Source organism: Neopelma chrysocephalum, unplaced genomic scaffold, assembly GCF_003984885.1.
Source record: "Neopelma chrysocephalum unplaced genomic scaffold, ASM398488v2 Primary Assembly neopelma1_68, whole genome shotgun sequence".
NCBI lineage: Eukaryota > Metazoa > Chordata > Aves > Passeriformes > Pipridae > Neopelma > Neopelma chrysocephalum.
Genome location: NW_020897727.1, coordinates 9,543,571 through 9,567,304, shown reverse-complemented (window position 1 = coordinate 9,567,304; position 23,734 = coordinate 9,543,571). Strand labels below are relative to the sequence as shown.

Here is a 23,734-nt window from a genome sequence, read left to right as displayed (position 1 = left end):
AAATGTGTAACAGGCCATGCACACAGAGTCCTTTGAAGAGCATATAAATGGGTGTGTTGGAAAGGCCAGTGACTCTGTCCTGGTTTCACTGGAGACCTAATGAGTTCCTGCTGGAGTCTTCCCACCTGTACTTCCTGCTGTGCACACACAAAAAGCTCAGTTGTGCAGGGCAGAGTTGGGTTTTTTTAATGATTTTTTACAGCATTTTAGCTGTAGCCTAAATGCTGCTTATTTTTATCAAGTCATAGTTTAAAGGCAGCTAATGCAGCTTTTATGAGTTGTGTGCACAAATGGAGCACATGACATATTCCTGTGTGATAAACGAGTGCTGCATTAGCAAGAATGTAGCTGTCAGGTTAAAGAAGTGCTTGTTCTTTCTGCTCTGTCAGCATATGTGAGGCTGCATCTGGGATTCTGAGCCCAGTTTTGGGCTCCCCAGTGCCAGGAGCCTTTGAGTCCAATGAAGGGCACTGAGATGGTTGGCAGTGGGGGCACAGGACACAGGAGAGAAGGGTGTGGGAGTTTGGTTTGTTCAGTCTGGAGCAAAGAAAGCTAAGGAGGCCTCCAGTTGCTGCCTCCAGCTGTATAGTCAGTGGTTATGGAGAGGGTGCAGTAAGACACTTCCTGGAGGTGCACAATGAAATGACAAGAGGTAATAGCCACAAGCTGCAGCAAGAGGAATTCCAGATGGACATGGAAAAAACAGGGTTTTTTCCTCTACAATGAGAGTAGTTCAGCACTGGGACAGGGCTCCAGAGAGGCTGTGGAACCTCTGTCCTTGGAGATACTCAAAACTCAAGCAAACAAGACCCCGAGCAACCTGATCTAACACCAAAAGAGGGGGTTGGAACAGAAGCCTTCAGAGATCCTTTCCTTCCTAAATCATCCTGTGACCCTGTCACTTCTTTCCTGTGTGACTGTATTTTAACAGATGTTATAATTTCCCATTCTGTACTAAATAAGCCATTATTGTCCTGTAACCAATGGCTTTTTACAACAAAGAACAAGGCAGATTATGTGCTTTCTGGGTGGAGGTCCTGTAGCAGAAAGGCTTGTTGGTTCAAAAGAGGGTGATGCAGACAGGAAATTAGCAGCTAGAAAGGGAAACTTAGTGCTCAAGTCTGCTGGATTTTATTAGAGAGGTATCAGAAGAAAATCCTATTGCTGACACAAATCTAAGCCCTGAAACACTTACAGGCTTCATGAATATACCCATATAGGATAGCAGTTTCTAGCACAGACAAGCTGCTGTCTGGAAGGGGAAAAATAGATTTATTTCTGCATAAGTAGCAACAATAAAGGATGCATGAAATAGCATTAGTACATACTTCTCTTTGTGTTCCTGGTAGTAACTGATGTCTCGGGTCCCAAGGATTGTCCTCTTCACAAACACTGACAGAGCACTCCAGCTAATCAATATAATGGCCATCTCCAGGAGATTCCACTTGCTGTGGAAATATCTCCATCTCAGACTCTTCATCAGCTTCCCCTGTGAAAAGAGGAGTTTTACTGTCTCAGTCTCATGACTCCAGATCATATAATACCTCTAAAGATTAGGGCAATCCCCTCTGCAATAAAACAGACTACTGTGCATCAACAAAACTACAGCTTGCACTAATTTCTCATTATCTTTCTCAAAAGAAGCATTCCAGCCAAATCAAGTGTTGCCTTCCCATTATTTTATACTGATACTGTATGGGATTTAATCTTTCATTGGTGTAGCAACATCAGTGCTTCTGAAATCAAGTACAGTCACAAAGTTTTCGTGAATGAAATCCACCTCAGACACAAGGTGATGCTGAACTTTCCACTGAGCTCACCTGTACTATCATGTAGTACACAATAAAGAGGAAATAAATCCCTTCTGCTGCAACCACAAAGATGTGGAGGCTGTTGGTGTAGGGGTAAAGCCGGACACTCTGCAGCTCTGCACTGGTGAAGAAGGCACCTAAAACACAAACAGGGGTCACCTCAGGGCTCTGATAGTCACACCTCTCTGTTCTCATTCCAACACTCAGTTCACCAGTCAGACTTCTGTACTTGCTTTCACATCAATGTGAGCCTGACTCCAACCATCAAACTGAGATTTAGACTGGATTATGTAGCCTTGTAAGTGTTCTTTGACATTTTCCTCAAACAGGCATTTCAGGCAGTCGATGGCTTTCAGAGTGCTGGTGCTGTCTTGTGTCATAGCACAACACTAATCCCAGCAGGTTTGGATTGGACTGCAAATGCAGGACTGTAGCAGGAGGACTTGGAGATGTAAAGCTGAATCTCATTCTAAAAGGAACGTGAGCTCAGTTTTGCAGTCAGTTTTGGCATTTTCCAGCACCGGGCCAGACCTGAGGGAGGCTGCTCCCAGACCAAATGTTTTTTTTTTTTATGGCCTTTAAACCAGAATATGGTTTCTCTATTCTCTTTGTTGTATCCAGGTTATGTATTATATGATTACACAGCAATATACTGGAAGTCATCTGGAACAAAGAAGACAGACTGTTATTTGTACTTTTTGTCTTAATATTGTATTGATTAGCTGAAGAGATTAGGAAACATAATTTTTTCTTGTTCTTGTATAAATTCTGGAGGTTAAGTTTCAGTGCCATGTTTCCTTCATCAGCAGATGACCACAGCATAAGCAAACATAAGATATTCCATTTTGGTCAGTATTACTGTGATGCTGCATTTTTCCTTAATGATTTATATAATTTGCATTGATTCTGCCATGATTAGATTTATTAAAACCCTTCTGTTTACTGAATAAAGAACTAGGAAAACACTGACAACATGTAAATCCACCTTCTATAGGTGCACTGCTTGCTCTCTTCACAAATGTGTAACTTAAAAAATGTACTCACCCAAAGCATTGCTCTCAAACATCAGGCTTATAATGCAGAACAGGTTCACATTGGCATTGTAGACTGTAAATTCAACAAACACTGCTCTGGTGAAGGTGTCCAGCCAGACATTGTTGAAAAGGTATTGGAGAATTCTGCCAAAACAATGTAAAGCCAGTGATCCAACTCATCCAGGATAGAGACAGTATCACAGGGAGGAGACACTGATAACTTACAGGAATACAAGTGGTACCTGGAGGCATTCCCAGGATCGGTTCCCAGGTGAATCACGTATCCCCCTCCACTGTAGGTGGCCAGTTTACCCCAGCTGGGCTGCCCTCTCAGTTTGGACTGACTCTGATACTGCCACGCTGAGCTCAGCTCAGAGGAGTTATCAAAGACCGAAGTATTCCAGTGTTCCCCATAAACTGCTGTATCTTCTGTCTGTAGGGAGTATGGAGCGTGGCATTCCTCAACTACATGCTGGAGTTTGGGAGAAATAGGGCAGGTGTCTCCTTTCACTCTTACTTGGCGAATTCGAGCACTCCCCACCAGCTTGGAATTGCCATCTGTAATGAATCCTAAACAGGAGATGGAAAAGAGCAGCACTGGCAACATGACAGAACAAATAATATTTCTTCATTTCATTTATGATTCACTGATGCCTTAATATTTTGCCATATATTCTTTTCTCAGAAACACTGTAAGCAAAATAGTCATGGAAATGAAACCCTTATGTTGATTGGAACTGAGTTCTTAAAGAACATTCATAAAACCAGAGTTCAGTATCACTACCCATCTGTATTTTATACAGAAGGAAAATGAGGCTGGAGGGAGAAAAGTGACTCACTTTGACTCCCACAGCAGAGTAGCTTTATGCAGTGTTCGTGTGGCCTGTCATGGCCAAAGAACAACTCTGCTAATGTATTTCAGTATTTACCCTTAAATGTGAGCTGGAAAATGGGTCAGATTTTTCTGCATGTGGCTACATAGAGAGAACACGGTGATATTGCATAATTTGCCTTCACATTGACCCAAGCCCTGATGCAAACAACTCTCCTGAGAAAAGCTTTATGGTGCCACCTGTCTGCCATTCTCTTTTCTGGGTTATGGAAAGAAGCTTGAGTAGAACTGAGGCATAAATCTGAACATCTGCAGTACCTAATGTAAAATGTGAAAAATGTAGCATTATAGTGCAGATCTTCTGGTTTATATAAAATACAAGGAAAATATCAGGGCACATTTGACCTGTGATCAAGCTGTGAGGGTATTCATATTATAAGAATTCATGCTAGCCTTGTACTCTCACATCTCTTTCTCCATTCAAATATGCATGTAAAAGTTAGGGATATGTATAAAAGATTATGCTTCAGAATCTGGCAAGCTGATGGGAAACAATGTGACTCTGCACCTTTATATGATCCGTACAGGTTTTTGAGTAAGGTTGTGTTTGCCCACGTGAAGAAATCCTGGTAACTGTAGACATCGTGGAATCCAGCTGTAAAGCTTTCCTCAATGTGTTTGTTCAAATAGTAGGAATTGGGATCTCTCTGCCCATAGGCAACCAGTAACAGCATCCATAAAAACCCAATATAGGCTGGGAAAAAAACAGGAAGAGACAGCACATGTGAGATCTGAATTAACAATGCTGTTCAAAATACACTGCAGGAATGGTTACTGCTGTCAGCACCCATCAGGCCAAGGAGGTGCTTTGTAGACTCTGAGTGACCAGTGCTGGTGAATGTGCACAACCTGCTGCAGTTTAACTGTTTCACAGCTGGAATGTGAGCAGCAGTCAAGAAAACAAGTGGGAAGGCTGAACAGCAGTTCAACAGCTCTAAATAAAATGAGTAGTCTAACTTTGTTCCCAGTGAAGTTGAGGTAATTTTCCCATTGATTTCAGAGGAAGTAAAACAAGAGTATAAATCATTATCTATATAGATACCACTGCTTTTAGAAAGATGTCCTCCCTCTGCTCTTTGACTTCAGCTTCATTTTACTGTTGACCTCCTCATTCCATCCTTCCTATTTTTATTTTAACCTTTTATGTGTCTCTGACATGTTTCTTTACCATAAAATCAAGACTTAGCCACACGTCTACCTCCAGCTGACATTTCCACCTCCTTGCAGCTCCAGCTGCCACAGAACAGCCTGTCTCTACATCACAATGGCTGGCAGAAAGCTGAAGATATGCCAAAACTTTGTCACCCAAGAGAACAATATTTTCACTGCTGTAAAAGCACTGATGAGTACTACTGAATAAAGCAAGAGAATCTAGGCATGGATACCCAGGATTTCTCGGATGAGGGCAAATGCTTTCTGCTCCTTCATGCAGCTGATTTTCATTTTTTCCACATCAGCTGCAGGAGGTGGCCGGTAAATGTTGCTTCTGCTGTCCCTTCGGGCTCCAAAGACAGGGTGTGAATCACCTGAGAGGGAGAGCAGTAAACCCTGGGATTAGTAAACAGATCATCCATGTCCTGCTTTTTGTTTCTTTGGACGTTCAAAGGAAACATTTCTATTTATTGCTTTCCCTTAGGAAACAGTTCTGCAGGATTTATCCAACCTATACGTACAGTGGTCTTTATTTTTTTCTGCAGCTGACACAAAACCAGTTATTTAGGTTTGTTTTCACTTCCACTTGATCTTGGGAATGCTGATGGGTAGGCAGGTAGTCATAATGCCTGTGGATTAAGTGATTTCTGCTGACATTGACAGCTAAGATTCAGGTATGTAAAGATAACCAGTGAAGTTCTCAGCTGAGCTGAGTCACACATTTATGCATAAAGCACTCCAGAAGCTTGAGAATGCTGCACTTTCTTTAATAATATCTCACTTTACCGGCACTTACCTGGTGCAGATAAAGGCCCATCAATAGCTGGGTTTTCTACATCCTCATGTTCCACCTTCTTCAGAACCAGAGCAAAAAAAGCAGCAAATCCCAGCACCTGGAAAGAATCAGCTATAAGTCACCATATGCCCATTTCATATAAAGAAGTGCAGGCCACTGATCCCTTTGGATCCAGGCACTGCAGAGAACAACTGCTCTCTGACTGTTGAGCTCCTGCAGCTGAAGCCCTTAAACAAGAGAACAGTGCACGGTGACGCATCTTCCCTGCTCAGAAACCTCATCTCCTATTAAACCCTGATGAAAAAATGGAGATGAAACTAATGGAGTTAATGTCAGCAAAAGACAACAGAACTCTACAAACCACCTTGTGTTAAGGGCAAAGGCTTCTCATTTTATATCTTAGATCCTGTGGTTCTTTAGAACGTGCTACACTGTCTTCCTGCTATGGTAATAGATGAGTTGATCTTGCCCAGTGGTTGTATTTCTGAGGATCTCACCTTTAAGGGCTGTGTGATGAAAAGACTTTCCAAGAAGGAGATGACCATGGAGATCAGCCACTTGATGGAGTTCTCCTTGCCGTAGTGCAGCCCATAGAGCATGGTAAAGAACCCGGACACACCACTGGTGGCTGCCACCAGGAACCACCCGATGAACACAAACCACCAGGGCAGTCCTTTGGAAGAAACACTCTTCTTGTCATCACCGGAGAAGTTTGGAGTAAGGGACCACCTTGAGAGTCAACCAGAAGAGAAAATATCAGTCTGTGGTGGAACAGGAGCCAAAATCACAACCATCAAGTTCACTGGGAACAGGCAACATCTTATGATTTAAAACCTCAATCAAAATATTCTGACTTCTTTTAACTAATGCAGTTATGTAGGATATATGGATAGCAAAAAGTATGGGTAGCAAAAATGCGAGGAAGTGTGCAGAGATCAGCTAAAATCCAAATAAATATGATGGACTTATTTACTCCCCAGTTTATGCATAATTGAACCTCCAGTAGAATTATTGACAAAGAAAACCATGAGTGTATTTAAGCTGCTGGATGTGTCTCTTGTGATCAGCATAAAGGCCAGAGAGATAATTAGAGCAATTGTTTTCGATTCTTCCAATTTAATTATCATATTTCACTGCACTATTTTTGTCTGCTTATTAATTTTTCTTTATCCATACATTTAAAGAGACTTCTGTGGCTTTGGAGCTTGGTGATTATCCCAGCCCTTTACTATCATGTGGCATTGTGTTGTAACTTCCCATTTTGGAGGCCAAAATAACAAAGAGCAATGATCTGTCATTATTGCCTTTGTGTGCAGTTCACAGTGCGTGGAAATTTCTTTTCTACAATGGTATAATAGTAAGACTTATTTTTACAGCTATAATAATAGTCATCTAGCACATATTAAGCAGTAATTATTTGGGCTCTGTCATCCTGACCAATTTTGAATTCATGAATTTACTTATACTGAGAGTGAGATGAGAACCAGGTTACCCCTCACTGATGGATGCTGACGAGCACATTCGGGGCTCCAGGAGGTTCTTCATGTGCTGAACCTGATGAACAGCTTGTGTGTAACTCTGAGGCAGCTGGAATTTATGGGGCCCCAGTAATTCCAGCTCCATCTCCACATGCTGGAGTTGTGTGTACAAGCAGTAATTGTAATCACTGTATTTCAGTCGCTCACAAATTCTCTTCCCTGGACTTGGGCTTCTTGTTTTTTCTGCAGGCGAAGAATTATTTATTTACCTATTGAGAAAAACTATGTCCAGATTAAAATACTGTTCAGTACAAAGGGTAGTAGAACTGGAGCTAAGGATTATGAATGTGACAAAGTGAAGAGCAACATGTCAAGGGGTGTGTAAAACCAGCTTTAGTACTAGAGCTTAATACTCTTCTGCTGGAATTAGTTAAACAGGTCCTAAAACCTTAATAGAGAAGTCAGATCAGATCAACTGTTAATTTGTTCATAGTTTCCCTGTGCAATTGGTAGACTCATTGGAAAAGACAACTATGAGTATCAATGAAATCAGTTAGATTGTTTACTCATATATTCTTGTTTAATTGAAGATAAATAAATGCCTGAGTTGAGAGTCAAACTGAAAGGAACAACAGCACAAGACCAAGAGGAAAAAAAAAGACAGGTTAAAAAACTGTGAAACAACTGATATTCATGAGTCTTTGTGCTGGTAGATACTGATCCTGCTCCCAAGTCAGACTGGTAGCAAATATTTAATTCTACAGTGTAAGAAATAGAGATTTCACAGTTGTCTTTACTCAGTTGGGCGCTCCGTTGTGCACAGTGAAAGGACAAGAGGCAATGGGCACAAATTAAAACACAGGAAATTCTTTCTGAACAGGAGAGTATTGTGAGGACTGTTGGACACTGGAGTAGGTTGATCAGAGAATTTGCTGAATCTCTGCCCTTGGAATCATTCAAACTCTGACTGGATCTGATCTTGGGCAATCCTTCCCCAGCTGACCCTGCTCTGAGCAGAGTGGTGGGATCCAGAGATCCCTTCTAACCTCAGCTGCTCTGTAATTCTGCAATTGCCTCTGTGTCAGAATGTAAGAAGAGCTTGGGTCATCCCATCCAGTGCTGTCATCATTTGCACTGCAAAGGCTTCAGAGGGCATTTCACAGTCTGTTGTGTACCTTGCATATCCATAGAACCTAAAGTGACAATTACAGGGCCATCCTTTTTGCTCCCGTCATAAAACCCTTGCCCAGCTCTGTTCTGCTGGCAGATGATGTCCTCAACCAATGACAGAAGGGAGTTGATGTTTGTTGCTTTTCCAAGATCTGATGCTGAGGTGAGAGGTGGAGTCTTCAGGACTTTCAAGAGTGAGTTGGCAATTCTTCTTATATCCTAGGAAAGACAGAGCAACACAGCAGTGACTCTGGCTGCAGTGGCTTAAGCTGATGTGATCTGACAGCACCACTGGCTGGGAGCTGCACCAATTGCTAAAGTCTCCAGAATGGATAAGAATAGCACATCTTACACTGCTGGATGTGATGAGCAGATTTCAGTGAGTTCAGCAAGACAGCTTTCAGGGTTCAAAAGGACAGCTTACCTGCCTGGGGACCTAAGCTGAGAAAGGTTGGGTCTATGATACCTTTAATCTTCACTGTCTTGCTTAGTGTTTCCTTTACCCCTGAACACAGTGATTTGGTTGCACAGTAATTGTGCAAGGGCTGGGACGTACAGAGGCAGCTCTTAACAAAGTTGTGGATGGCATTTAGGTGGGCAAATGAGAGCTTTGCACCCGTGGCAATTGGCTTTTCTCTTCAGACTGGCTGAAGGGCATCTGGTAGGGAACGTTTGTGCTGTGGAGCCAGGGAAGCTGGTTGTGCGTGGCACCAGAGGGCAGTGCAGGACTCGCAGGGACTTGCCTTTGTCACAGCCTCTGGAGTGAGCGAGGCAGCCTGGGTGACCTCTGAGGTGAGGGGTACGCTTGGGGACACTCGGCCATTCTTCCCCGGCTTCCTCTGTCCCCCCTCCTTGGCTGGCCGGGGTCGTGTGTTCCTGAAGATCTGCACAATGAGCAGGTTGATGGGGAACATGAGGAGGGAGCTCTCAAAGCCAATCATCACTTCCTGCCATGTGAACTCGATCTTACCTGTCAAGGTCAAACAGAGGGGAGGAGGAAAAACAACCCCAGGAAAAATAAACCATCAGGTTTATCTTGTGAAAAAGCCCATTTGTTCAACTCTCCTGCTTCTACATTCTGCTGCCTCTCTATTTCCCTGCCCAAGCAATGGTGAGGTTTGTTACCCAGATCCATTTTCTGCTCGGCTGGGTCCTTTGGCACACCCCAGAACATGATGCTGGTCAGCATGGTGCACAGCAGCAGGGAGAAGCAACACGACACGCGCTGGGCGCGCGTGAAGGAGCTTCGTGGGGAGCGGCTGAAAACCGAGTACCAGATGTGCCCGTCCTGGAAATCCCTGGAGGTCTTCATGAAAAACAGATTGCTGGAAAGGAGGAGAGGGAAATCAAATGGATGCTTAGAAAGGAGAGGAAAGACTAAAACTGTAGTTCAGTGTCCTGACCTGATCATGCTTGCAGGTACTGTCAGAAGGAATAATAACGGTGAGAAATTACCAAATATTGTGGTTTGATTTGCACAGAGTGGTCATAGCTACTTATATCCTTTCCTTTTGGCCACACCATGGAGGGAAAGTGAACCATGAGCAGTTTCTATTTAAATTGTTAAGGAAATTACACATAAGAGAAGATGCTTGGGTTTCTGTAGGTCTTGTCAGGCTATCCTTCTTAAACACCAATATTTCCAGTGTGGTATTACTGTATCCTTCCTCTTTTCCTTGTTCAGAGCCCTTTCAGAGCACTGGAAAGACATTCCTTGTTTTCATTTTTGTCTGGGGGTTTGGTCTTTCTTTTTCATGCTTGCTCTTCTAGATTGATTGCTATCAAGATTAAAAACGTGCATAAAATAGAAGGTACCTGAACTGCTTCATGTCCCGTTCTGTAGCTACTGGGAACACTTTATCTAGGACACATTCTCCAATATCAATGGCTAGCCAGGAGTTACAGAGGAAGTACCATTTCTGATCCCATGCCAGATCATGGACTAACACTCGATTCACATACCTGTTGGAAAAACATACATGGCACAATCACATGTGAAATTCAGAACTGGACAGCACTTATGGAGGACAAACTCTGGCCTTTGGCTTCTTAGGGTGTGTCTAAACTGTAAGGCACAGAACACATCCCATCCTGTACTGGACATGGGATATGGGAAGCACTCCTGGTCCTGCAGTTTAGATTATGATTTGACCTATTCACCTGCAAAAATGAGAAACTAACACTTCTTTCTAGAACTTTAGGAAGGATAATTCTCAAGAGCTAGAAAACTGTTATCATTATAAAGAAAAATTTGTGAATCTTCAGATCTCCACTTACCAGGACGGGCTGTCCCCTGAGTTATCATGCCACAGTCTAATACTCTGCAGTTCCCCAAGAGGGAAGAAGGTACAGAGAAGGAAAACATCCACTCCTCCACGTTCAAACACAGGTGTATCAGGATCAATTAGATGGTGGGGCTCACTCTCTCCTTCCATTCCATAGAGGGTGAGAGTCACCTGGAAAATAAGATGGCACAATGAAGACATCCCGGTCCTACGTACAATTATTCCTCTGGCATATTCCTCCAGCTTCCATCAAACCTAAGGACTTTCTGGCTTAGATGGTGCATTTGAGCTGTCCTGTTTAACAGCCTCAGGCACTCCATTGTTCATGCAGTTCCCTAAATGGGTGCACAAACTGTTTCCCCTCACAGTGCCATGAATACCTTGGAGGTTGTGGCTGCACCACGGCGGTGTCCTGTAAAAACTGTCACCAGGTACCGATACTGAGCAAAGGGGTCATTGTCTTCCAGGACTGTGATTTTCACCTGCAGAGCAACACAACACAAGCAGTGTGTCAGCTGGTCTGGAAGCGTGGATTCCTGAAAGCTGTGAGCAGGAATTTGTCATCCTGTGAACAACGTTTACTTCCCAGTAAACAGAGTTACAGGGAAGGGAGTAGAATAAGTTAAAGACTTCCTATTAACACAGCCTTGGCATGGTGGGAATTGGCCTAAATACATTGTCTTTATTAGCTGAAGACTTACTTTGGCATCATCCTGGATGTCTTTCCTTCGAGCCCAAATAACTACAAGCACATAAATCAGAAAGATGCATCCTACAGTTGTCACCACCACGGGATTGTCCACAAATGTACCAAATAGCTGTGCAGTTTTGCTGACATCTATGGCATTGGGAATGACAAGGAAGGAGCTCCCAAAGAAAGTCAGATGATTGCACAGGCACTGTGTGCTTCTAGGATTTGTTTTTGGTCCTACCTGAAACCCACAAAAAAAAGAATCCTGATAAAACATTTGGCTTTAAAGTATTAGATGACTTACCAAGCAAATGAAAAGATAGTGCTGAGATTGGTGAGTTAGTGCAGAGAACTGCTGTACACAAAAGAATAGTTCAAATTCCAATAAGGAACATTAATATGTAGCCAGTAACAAGCATTATAGCATTTGGCCTTGTCAAAATTTTTCATTTCTTCTTGGAAGTTCATCCCAAGAAATAGAAATGGAAATGTCATTTGAAGCTTAGTTCAGTATGACTAAACTTCTTCAGTTTATTAAAACATCTCAGAATGATCTTGTTTTGAGGTGCAAGTTCAGTGCTCTCATTTTACTGCAAGGTGGTGGTTATAAGGGCTGGCTTTGAAGTGTGTAACAGAAACACTGTTTTGTTTTGCTCGACTTACATGACATCCATAGCTGTTCCAGCTCCCCTGGCGCTCATCCCAAAATACACAGCGGGATGCAAAGCAAGTGACACCTATAGTTAGCCCAGCATAGACTTTGGAATCCATTCCCATATCTTGCAAAACCATGAAATAGTAGGTTCCTTCTCCAAAAATGAGTTCTTCCGGGCTAAGAACCCAGGTGTTTGTCTCACCTTGAAGAGAAACATTTTAGTTTCAATGCATGGAGAAATGCTAATTCAGAAGTATGCAGCTCTATTGCATATAATAAATAAACCAAAGAAACAGGTATGAAATAATTCTTAGCAACTCATCATTCAAAGCAGCCCACTCTTTGCTCCTGTTGGTGAACACTGTGCACTAGAGACTGGAACCCTGAAGCACGACAGACTGAAACTCCTGTGAGAGGTTTCTTTCCAGCTGGACACCTGAACCCATGGGCAAGGCTCACTCTGCAAGTTCATGGGTCACTAAACATTATCTTACCTCCAGCAGCTTTCTTAGAGAACAGATGTTTTTTCATATCATAATTAGTCTCATTTGGGTGATAACCGTACCCCAGGTAGAGTATTAGTGGAATGTCGTGTTCAGATTCCAGGTGGATCACTATAGATGTGTTTTCTGAGGTAACATTGACTTGGAAAGTGCTGTAATTGCCCAGATTCAACAGAATCTTATCTTCCTGAGTCGATGAAAGCCTTGGTAACATGATCTGTTTTTAAACAGAAAGATAGAGGTTTAAATACAGCAAAGCACTTTGCTCCTAGCATGCAACCACGTGCTAGATTATCTTTGTTCATAACATCAGGAAAGCAAAAATACCAGCTTCAAAGTAATTTTCTTGCTAATGTCAGCTAACCTCTGAAAACATTCATTCTCACATCCATTTAAATGAAGGATAAGATACCTCCTTTTTAAGAAAAGACAGAAATATTTGTTATTTCATTCATCACATCACACAAATCCCCTCATCACAAATGCAGACAACATCATCCCATTATCTAAGGTAATCAACACTGCAGCATTTGTTTTCACCTTACAGAAGATGATAACACAAATTACAGTTCATTAATGGAGAAAGGAAAAAATGGGAAAAGAGGGAGAGGGATAGAAAATAGTGGATTTACTTCAATGTTCTCTTTGAGGTTGCTGACTGGTATGATCAAGCCATCCAGACCAGTAAGACTTAGACCCCCCACTGTTCCACTGATGTCAAAACTGGTGTCACTGGAGAAAAAGGGGCTCACAGCAAAGCTCACCATCTGTTAGCAAAACATTAACAATCAGACAACTGAGATATTGTCAATATTTCATTATACTCCTATGCTAAATTGCTGAAGAGTGAAAGGTTGAGCTCAGACCCAAACAGGACTCAACTTTCAAGAAGATTTGTCTGCATTTAGATCTAAATAAGAATCTACCTTATCCCTAAGGTCGATCAACACAAACCTTGAAAGTGATTTTGATTCTGAAAACTGACGTGTTCAACAATCTTTCCTTTTTCCATACTCTGTAACCCTTTTTTAGCAGAGTTGGAAAAGATGCAATGAAAAAAAAAATTATTGCAGGTATTATGGAGTTCTCCTGAGAGGGTCAAATCAAGCAGAGAGGCCTTTAGAAAATTTATTATAAAAATATGACAATTACATGCTATCTATTGTTCTGAGGGGAAAAAACCACCATGTCCTAATTCAGAATAGGGGATGTGTTATTACAGGACATTTGTCTCCTGCAGGATCTGAGTGCCTCGTGTGTTTCTAGCTGGGATGAAGGAGGGCTGCTGCACTTTAGTTTGAATGTGACATGGCCTCAGCCGTTCCATCCTCCTCAGAGCATAAGATGTAAACAAACAGCAAATAGATGTATAGGTATTGATTCATTCCATTGCCTTCTCTGGCCATGTAAGTGTATGTGAGGGGATGATGGGATGGGGAAGTTCAGCTTTCAGTCCTCCTTAGCTTGCTGAAACAACCTCATGCAATTAAGATAAATGAAGATTTCTTTGACCAAAAATATTTCAAATTATTGTCATGACAGGAGGGATGACTTGTGTGCTCATTTTAAAAGGAGAAAATATTCTAAAACCATTATGTTGGGAGTGTAAGTTGAATATCAGACTGAGTCAGATAAAAGCTGTTTACTTGCCCTTATATCCACTGTTTCATCATCAAGTCCTGAAACACTCAGAGAGGAAGCAGGTGGGAGAGTAAAGCTGGCAGAGCTGGAATTGGAGATGTTAATGGATGTGCCATCCATGTTTTCTGTTTGTAATCTGTCCAGTTAGGGTTGGACACAACAAAGCAGATTAAACAGAAATAAGAAAAGAAATAGAAAATAAAGGGAAAAAAATCAAAAAAAGACCAAACATTAATAACATGGACTTCATAACTAGAGAAAAAGCTTTCTCTTTTCACAAGTATATCTTAGTTGCAAAACTATTTCCAACTCTGCCAGTAAATACTTTGTAAAATGATCTGTCCCTGACGTAGTACTGCACATAACACTACCATGGAATCATCAAAAAAGGGGTGGAATTGGCATATCTGGAGAGGAATTTGTGCCCAAGGTGTGCTTCTGTGAGAGACATACGTGGTTTCTGTGTGAACATGCTCTTGGTTTGAATGCACAGTGTGAGGTGGATGAAAACCAAGCTCTTGGGGAACAATTTAGAGATGATTATTGGAAATGGAGAATGCTTGTCAGGCTCCTCAGAATTACATTTGCTTCTGCCAAGCTGGTTAAAGTTCTATATAACATGTCAGAAAAGAAAAGAAACCCTTAACTGGCATGACATGAGTTTTCTACATCATTTCAAAGGTAGGTGACTACTGCCTCTCCCAGGAAATAGTAGTAAAATCTCTGCTGGTTAAAGAAGACACAGCATGAGAAATTCTAAGGTGATGTTACTGGAACCCAAGCTGTTCTCACTATCAGGCAGTAATGAAGCCTCATTGCACTGTTGAAGTTGGCATTATGCTACAATATTTAGTTGGGTGCTTCCATTTAAGCACAGTGGAATTAATACTTGGAGCAAATTTGATTAACTCTCAGGAGCCTTGGGGGAAGACACTGCAGCTGTTACCTGTGCATGTACATTGTGGCAGAAGGAGTGGTGAGCACTGTGGGTTCATCATCTGGGGCTTTCCCAAACAGGAGGGCACTCTGGAGATTTTCCACTGTACTCAGGAGCTGGTGTGACACCGAAATCTGGGAAAGGATTAGAGGAGGAAAATTGCAGCAAAGGTAGTTGGAATCATCAAGCTGCACATCATTTGTCTTTGCTTCCTTTAAATTTCAGGGTCTTCCAAAGCTGACAAACTTGGTGATGTGCTTCTTAATCTCAGAAAAAGTTATTCTATCAGCAATTCAGTTTCTCAGTTGAAACACTGCAGACAGCAAATAAATGTCTTACAGATTTTACTTTTATATTTTATTATTTATAACTTCTACACATTGATGTTTGAAGCACTACAAACATGACATAAATCAATATATTTGTGCACTTCTGTGCATTAATGCTCTTTAGCCGCACACTTTAGTGTTTAGGTACTTGGAAAAGCAAGACCTAATTACGTATCAATTGTGTGTTAGTAGTGTGTTATCTTGGGGGAGCTTGACCAGTTTATAACCTTTTCTCTCAGGTTAGATTTATTTCATGCCCTATTCCCTTGCAGTGATGAAATTACAGTATGTTCAGCCCAGGAAGCACTCAGATCAATTCACATCTAGATAGGAAAGGGTAGGACAAAATAAACATGTTGCATCAGAGTGGGCTTTCTGGAAAAGTGAAAGCAGGACCCAGAGTTGATTCCAGTGGTGGCAATCATGAATATTGAATACCTGTGGCTTCCTTGAGTTAAGGGGCAAAAGAGGGGATAGAACCAAAGCTGAAAAAAAATCTTCACGTGCTTGTCATCCATTAGAGGTCATACACTGATGCTCCAGTGCCCTGTCCTGTCCAGCTTTAAATGTAACAAATCTTAAGAGGCTTCTATCCCCTTTGTTAGCAAACGTTCAGTGTAACAGGTCTAACTGTGGAGATGTTTTTTCTCATATTGAAGTCCCTCATGGTGTCTCAATGAACCCTTCCCAGTGCCAATTTAAAAACACAAGAGGCAGCAGAGCTCCTCTCAAAAGCAAACATGTTCACACACAGTCCAGTACAAACTGGGCCAAGCCAAAATTACCTGTTCTGCCTCTGGCACCGAAGAGTTTGCAGCTCTGATTTCTACAGAAGCTTTCAGGACATTGCTGACTGCATTAAATAGATGGTTGGCTGCTTCCTTTAAGTTCTGATCATCTCTGCTGTCCTCTGGGTTTACAGCAAGCAAGGAAGCACTGACATCTTTCAGAGTGTTGCTGGCTTCCACCTGCATGAAAAACACAGGCAGCAGTTTAGATGTGCTGGTACCACAACTGACAGGGAAGACACTTCTGTCATTTACTGAATATTGCAACAGCAGCAATCTCATGGCACTATTACTGGCTAAGGCTGTTTTTACTCTAATTATTTGTGCTGGGGTAATACCTCCGATGCTAATAAAGATGATGTACTAGATGCTATACTAAAATGAAATACAGACCTGAGAAATGCAGCCTGTTTCTACAGATTTCATCTGTAAAAAAAAAATCTGAAGGAAGCTTGTCCGTCAAACACTGGGGAAGGATACTGCTAGGATGGACAGTAATGTAGTAAATTATACTTTTGGGTGGTCTGTCTAAAAAATACCACCATATTGCCAAGCACAGCCGTGTTTCAATCTTAGTTCCCACAAACCCTATTGAGTTGCCAGCAAGTGATACCCTTGGCCTTGTGCTAAGTGCCAAAGCAGAATGAGTTGTACAATTTTTATTTTGTGCCTGAATGCAGCCAGTGGTTGCTTTGTCAGTGTGAAAGCAGTGGCCAGCTTTTAGCCCAGGATGGTGAGGGAGCCAGGCAAGTTCATTGCAAGCTTGGACACATCCATTCCCACAGCCTGCAAACTCCAAGCAGCCTCACTGCAGGGTGAGGGCTGAACCTGAGCTATGCTCTTGTCTTGCCAAAGTCAACCACATACTGCTGAAATGCTCCCAAGCCGTTGCCTGGCTCCAACCCTACAATAGATCAGAAATCAGAATAGCTCTTTTTATTGCCTGCATGTTTGGGAAACTTCCCTAGTGACAGTTTGTTCTGTCCTCCCATTGCTCACACCTTAAGCATAAATAGCATCATCAACTAATAATGTCATGTTGCCAGATAAGATTCAAGAGATACTTTTGTGAGACCCATCTGCACATTTGTGCCCAGTTGCTCTGGGTGCTGCCCTGTTCCTGCCTCACTGACTGGGTGCATTTTGGGCAGTGCCTGGATCAGGGACAAATGAATGCGGGAAATTCTAGAAAAACCCCTCCTGGACAGTTTTTCTTTAATGTTCTAAAAGTGCTTTACAAGATAAAGCATACATCCTAACATGTTTCTGACTAAAAGTTAAGGTTTCTATCTAAAAAATATATGATAAATATAATGGTCATAGCCTGGATTGCAGAGGTTGCTGAGACAACATCTGAGAGTGGAATTTACTTACTCTAAACAGCAAAATATATTCCCTCCTGGTCAAAATACACATGCTGGTAGAGTTGAAAATATGGGTAAGAACAGAAAACTGTAAGGCACTGAATCTCCTCCAAGGTCAGTGGGATGCAGCAGAGTCTCTGCTGTTAGTGTGAGGAGATGGAAGATGAATTGGGTCTTACCTGTGCTGAGACAGACAGCTCTTCACTCCTGTAAGTGATTTCTTTCAACACCTCTGACATCTTAAGAGCAGCCTGCATTGATGTTACATTAACAGCAGAGAGAGTTGTCAGCATCAGCCCTCGGAGCTTGGGATGAAAAGGGATAATTAGGCAAAGGAACAAGATACTAATTAGGACTGTGCAAGTAGTGCTATATATTGACAGCCAGGCTTGCTGTAAATTATGAAGTAGAGTAAGACTCCACAACAAGGATCATTTGAACTGATATTAGGCCTAGTGACAAGATGCCACTTGCCTTAGTAATTGTATAATCATGAGTTTTATGTTACCTCCCAGCACAGAGAATTCATATGCTTCACATCCATTAAGAGCACGGAGAGTTACTTGTGAGAATTTGTACTAATGTATGTGAATGACTGTGTAAATGCCACTTGCAGAGAAAGCAGAGCCATGTGTGATTGATGTTATTCAAATAATGAATCATAATTGAAGGATACATCACATTTCTCTCGATCTTCTCATCTGAGGCACTCAAAGCACTGTACAAATATCAGCTTACAACTGAAATGTCAACTGGTAGCTGAAATGGGCAAGAGAAAATTACCTGCTATCTAGTGCTTTTGGGGAAAATTGGATAGGGTATTTATCCCACAGGAGAGGCCATTTTAATGATATTGAAATTGCTTGTGGAAAATTGGATTTAAGTTAACTACTTTAAATTAATGCAATAACAATTGAGAATTAATTGTTTTACTGGTGGGTGGTAAGACAAATTATTTATATAGGCAAATAGTGAAAATAGCTGAAAGCTGTGCCAAACACTGAGACAGATGCTAGAAACTTGAAACCTCCATTGATTTCAGGTGGTGATATGTGAGCTTTTTATTACTTAAGAGTTGTCAAAGAATATGAAGAGTCCATTATATGACATTGTACTGGAAGAAAACAAGTGTCTGGCTGACCTCTTTTCGTGTATTTGTCTGCAAAGACATGTTAAAGCTTTCCTCTTGGGTCTGCTGGTTAAGGACAGATGTCACTGATTTGTACAGCTGGAAAAGGCTCATGCTGTTGTTCCCATCTTTTAGGATGGTGTTTGCCTTCTCAGACACCATGCCCTGCAGGGTCAGGTTCCCATCCATCCCATCTGCAGGTCCAACCTGATGAAGAAATCAGATATGCTCTCAACATTGCCAACACTGTGATAATTACCTTGGAACAGCTTCCACGATCATCTTGATGACAGCCTAGCCACAGTGGGACATAAAACCTCATGTTCCCAGTTTTAAATGTTTTATTTTTAATGGCCTGATAAGGATTTTCTTCCTGGGGCACTGGGGAAGAAGCAGGAGTTTTTTGGGGCCTACAGAGTAACTTCAGATTCACCAAATACATCTTATACTGCCCAATGTCCAAAGAGATCATCTTTTAAACTTCTGTCCTAGAAAAAGGACAGTGGAAGATACTTTTGACTACCTTGAGCACACAGAGAATAGTCTTTGTTAGATAGGAAAATGATGATTATGGCACATTCAGAAGGAAGTGATATGTCAAAAATAGGAACAAGCTCCAAAAGTGAATCATGGGTTAGGTATCATCTTGAGAGTTCTTGAAAAAAGTAATTCCACCATGTACCTTCACTGAAGCATTCGTTTGAACTGTATCACCAAAGCTGTTGCTAACAGTGATTGTCACATGTACAATAAAATTATTTTCCTCTTCTCCAAGTGGAAGATAGACTGGGAAGAGTTCAGGATCCGGGCTGCAGTCCAGGAGAGAATCTGAAAGAGGAAAGAGGGGGTGACCTACCAGACAGCAGCCAGACACCTCCTGCTCTCTGCAAACAGGGGAATCTGGCCTTGCTCTGGGCAGGCCTGGCTGACTCGGGGTCAGTCTCCCCATGGAGAGGGCAGGTTACACCTTTGCTTTTGCTGGTGAAGCAGCAGAGCTTGCTGGAACCGTGCAGGAGCCAAACAGTTCCCCTGGGGACTTACTTGGTTTCAGGTAGAAGCAGTACGTGAGCTGCCTGTTGGGACTGGGTTGGGATGAACCCACCGCGCCGGGAGCGCTGCAGGAGATTCTGAAGGTGGTGAGCACGGATCCCTGCTCGGGAGACACGGCACAGCCGGGGATGCCGGGCGGGGGCACGGTGCTCACAAGGTACATCCCCTCTCCGTAGCGGCGCTGAGTCACTGCTGGGAGCGGAGGGAGCAGAACGTCAGCAATGATCGTGCCCCAGCAGCACCGGGCACTCACTGTGCCTACTGAGCAACGGTGCTGCTCCTCCAGGCACCACAAACATCAGGCTGGGCCTAATTAGGAATGAAATCCTGCTACTGAACAAACCATAAGAGGAAAAGAACTATTAAAAATATGGTAATGCTTGCATTATAAAGCAAAGCTGTGTTATTTGATCAAGTGTTAATACAGCTTCATTTTGGATGAACCTTAAGAAAGTTATTGACAGTTTGGAGTAAGATAACTGATTCTGTCCTGCTGTGCAACAGCCCAGAAAAAACTCATCTCTGCATTATTTTAAAGAACCCATATATATAAAGTAACAGCTTTCAACCTGTGGACTAATTTCCCTTCATGTTTGTCAGCGAGACTATGTGTGTGTAACGTCAGTGTGATGTCATGACGGCAGAGATTATCTCAAAGGAGTCTGAAAAGCCCTAAAACCCTGCTTGTCCCTACCTGTTACTTTAATCTGAAAAGCTTCTCCCTGTGTCTGCAAGAAGGAGCTGTTCATTCTCAACACGGATGTGTTGCTTTGAAGCAAATTCAAAGAGTTCTGCCGGAAACCAGTCAGGGCACAGGCCAGAGGGAGGGTTGTAGACTGGAAAATCAGACAGAAAAGAAAACATGGCAGTTTTCTGGACAGCAAAAAGGCTCTTTGCTGTGCTTTCTGTTGTGATTTATCAGGAGCAGGGTGGCAGTTTGGTGCCCTTCATTATAACCCTTCCCAAACCAGGCACACTCTTTCTCAATCTTCACTCATATTTTCAAAGCGTCCACTTGACAAAGTTTCCCTCTGTGGCTTTCCCTCGGGGTGGACATTTATCTTTGTGTGTGCAGTATTTCTGACCAATCTGGTGCTCTCACCTTGATTTGGGATGTGTTATCCAAATACCAGTTATAATGTATGGCCTGGGAGTCCTTCTGTCCAGAGACACTCAAAACAACTTCATTGCTAATATTCACTGGTTTGCAGTTTGCCTCACACCTGCAAGGAAGTAAGAGGGGAGTTACATGTAGGAACTGTATGAGATGTCTAGTAGAAATGTCAGACATATGGCATTTATGCCCATAGTTTCAATGAGGTTTGCATATGGAAATCTCCAACACTGAAAGGATGTTGGGGGGTCAAAGTGTTTTGGGAAGAATATTACTCACTTAATAAAAGGATTATGTTCAGAAATGTGGACTGGAAAACTCAGCAAGACAGTATTTTTACAGCTGTAAATGGATTTACAACAATAAGTTTTCTTTACCATAAGGGCAGTGAGGCCCTGGCACAGGTTGCCCAGAGAAGCTGTGGCTGTCCCATCCATGGATGTGTTCAAGGCCAGGTTGGATGGAGCTTGGAGCAACCTGGTCTAGTGGAAGGTGTCCCTGCCCATGCCAGAGAGGTGGAACAAGATGATCTTTAAAATCCCTTCCAACTCAAACCATTCTGTGATTCTATGACTCTAAAAGTACATTATCACTTTATCATCACTATTATTGGTAACTGTGGCCTTGCACTGTATTTGTGCAGTAATCACATTCACCAGTGAATACTGGGGTTTAAAAACAGACCTGATTTGCAGTTGCAGTTCTTGTTTTGCAGTCACATAGAGACACTGCTCGTCCTGCCTCTCTTCACTGCCGTGGTTTCGGACTGTAATCCTGACAGTCACCGCCGATTTCGGAGGAGGAAGGCAGGAAGGTGGGATTTGCACCTCAGATTGGTTAGTTAGGATTATCTGTTGCAGCACACATTCATTCCATGCAGGCCAGCAAGCTCCTGCACAAACATTTCCCTTATAATTAGAATAGTCCCTTATAAAGGACTTTCCTGCCATGGGTTTTAAAGAGCTTGATAGAACAAAAAAAGTTTCCTGAACCCAATTTAAAGAGTTGGTAATCTGGGTTCAGAGTATAGGCTGACTTCTTCAAAGTAATGTATGAGGTCAAGGATAATTATGGGGACAGAACACAGATGTCCTGAATCCAATTTTCAGCCAGAAATGTTTTTGCATCATGTTTAATACTAATTATTGCTGTTTTATTGAGACACATGTACCTTGCAAATGCCTAACCATGTAAATCACTTGGGTCTAATCCTTGACTATGAGGGTGAAAGCTTAGAGAAGGCAGACCTTGAAAAATTGAAACCTTTGGGAGAAGGCAAAGCTGAGTATCATGCCATATTAGATACCATGACCAGTTTGGTGTTAACACCAGGGTAAGGTACAAGGACATTCTTCATGTACAGTGAGTGGCAAACTTTAAAGCCAGAAAACAAACTATCCCTCAGTCAGATTTTCACGACAGTGAGTTTGTTACTCATCAAATAGAAGTTGGTGAAAAAAGTTCAGGAAAGTCACATACCACAGGACCAGAGAAAACTGGAATTACTGTTGTTGTCTGGCCAGCCAAGTGTAACAGTTGTGAAAGGATCCACGTGGCGACTTGGTTTAATGTAGATTTTGGGTTCTCTTTTGTGATCCTAAATAATAATAAATGTATCAGTTAGGACAGGAGCGTGTGTAAACACACACAAACCTTGCTTCTTTATAATGAAGAAGAACTGAAAGTTTAGACCCCAAATGACTGGATGCAGATCTGTAGTTTAAATGGTCTTTCCCTGATCAGAGGTAGTGTGGAAGTAGAAGCTGTGGGAACAGAAACAGATGGCACAGACAAATCGTGTGGCAAAATTCTCCTGAATGCAGAAATGGCTTGGGAGGGCAGGTCCCAGGAAACTAATTCCTATTAATTCTTGACATCTGGAGCAAGACTTCTAACCCTTGGACAACCACTTGTTTTCTGGTGCACCTTCTAGTACATCTCTCTTTTATCTGAACTGGATACATTACAGCTACAGATAAAGAGAAGAGGGAGGTAGCTGAGTTTGTCTTTCTGGGCAACAAACTGTAATAAACTTGGTTTAGAATTAGATTTATATTCCTCTGATGCAATATATTCCTACAGGCAATCTGTAAAGCATGGTGCCTTCTTGTGAAGCATCATATCTCCTGTAGCAGATGTCTGTCTGCCAGAGTTACAAACTAGACCTCTAAGATGATAAAATATTCTATCTGGCATTTTTATTCTTTCAATTTGGACAGCTGCTAGCGATTGATGTATCCTTAACTTCTTAGTTTGCCATAAACTGGATTTTTTTTCATTGCAAAGTAATTTATATATTCCAATATAGAAGTGGAAAACACTTGGAAACAATATAAAAATATATTAAATTCTGCTTGAGGGATCACCCTTCAGGGAGAGGTTTGCAATATCCAAGTAGATTAATTAAAAATTAATCTAAACAAATTTCAGCTTCCAAAACTGAATTGCTGGGAAAAGTTCATTTTCTCTAATATTTTTTTATGAATTGTAGATTGAATGCCTGCAAACACATTTGCCTCCAAGACTTTTGGTGTAGGTTTTGTGTTAAACCATTTGGGGCACAGAACACCTAGTCCCTAATCTACTAAGGCATGAATACTTCTCTCCAATGCCTTATGCAGCACTTTCAATGGTAAGAAAAATTTATATGTATTTCAATTTTAAAGAAAGATCCTTCAATAATACTTACATTTCCCTTTTGGATATTTGTTTTGTAGCTGCCTTCTTCCTTAGCAGAATCTGTTTAATGCCAAAAAGAGCAGAATATTTTAGTGCTACCTGTAAAGCTTTCAGACATCCTCAGTGAATATGACTTAAATCCACAGGGTTTGACTACTGACAGTGTGAAAGACAGGGCTGTAAGAATCAGACTCTAGAGCAGTCAAGTTAAATAGGTAAAATTGTAACAACAAGCT

General features: G+C 41.9%; 1 protein-coding gene across 1 annotated transcript in view; it reads right to left on the bottom strand.

Annotated features, from left to right (window-relative positions):
- PKD1L2 (polycystin 1 like 2) overlaps nt 1-23,734 on the bottom strand; it is a 39,190-nt gene that overhangs the window by 4,316 nt on the left and 11,140 nt on the right. The window contains exons 9-39 of the mRNA XM_027684913.1: nt 23,509-23,558; nt 22,299-22,416; nt 21,504-21,711; nt 20,808-20,928; nt 20,400-20,541; nt 19,697-19,897; nt 19,338-19,483; nt 18,668-18,862; nt 17,706-17,831; nt 16,160-16,342; nt 15,055-15,179; nt 14,118-14,244; nt 13,100-13,234; nt 12,459-12,684; nt 11,973-12,166; nt 11,320-11,550; nt 10,999-11,100; nt 10,611-10,789; nt 10,149-10,295; nt 9,459-9,658; nt 9,077-9,303; nt 8,339-8,552; nt 7,205-7,406; nt 6,183-6,414; nt 5,686-5,782; nt 5,123-5,263; nt 4,246-4,431; nt 3,088-3,415; nt 2,856-2,989; nt 1,821-1,948; nt 1,329-1,489 (exon numbers count right to left, since the gene is read on the bottom strand). Coding sequence (XP_027540714.1) covers nt 1,329-1,489; nt 1,821-1,948; nt 2,856-2,989; nt 3,088-3,415; nt 4,246-4,431; nt 5,123-5,263; nt 5,686-5,782; nt 6,183-6,414; nt 7,205-7,406; nt 8,339-8,552; nt 9,077-9,303; nt 9,459-9,658; nt 10,149-10,295; nt 10,611-10,789; nt 10,999-11,100; nt 11,320-11,550; nt 11,973-12,166; nt 12,459-12,684; nt 13,100-13,234; nt 14,118-14,244; nt 15,055-15,179; nt 16,160-16,342; nt 17,706-17,831; nt 18,668-18,862; nt 19,338-19,483; nt 19,697-19,897; nt 20,400-20,541; nt 20,808-20,928; nt 21,504-21,711; nt 22,299-22,416; nt 23,509-23,558 — 5,206 coding nt within the window. The remainder of the gene's footprint in view (nt 1-1,328; nt 1,490-1,820; nt 1,949-2,855; nt 2,990-3,087; nt 3,416-4,245; nt 4,432-5,122; nt 5,264-5,685; nt 5,783-6,182; nt 6,415-7,204; nt 7,407-8,338; nt 8,553-9,076; nt 9,304-9,458; nt 9,659-10,148; nt 10,296-10,610; nt 10,790-10,998; nt 11,101-11,319; nt 11,551-11,972; nt 12,167-12,458; nt 12,685-13,099; nt 13,235-14,117; nt 14,245-15,054; nt 15,180-16,159; nt 16,343-17,705; nt 17,832-18,667; nt 18,863-19,337; nt 19,484-19,696; nt 19,898-20,399; nt 20,542-20,807; nt 20,929-21,503; nt 21,712-22,298; nt 22,417-23,508; nt 23,559-23,734) is intronic.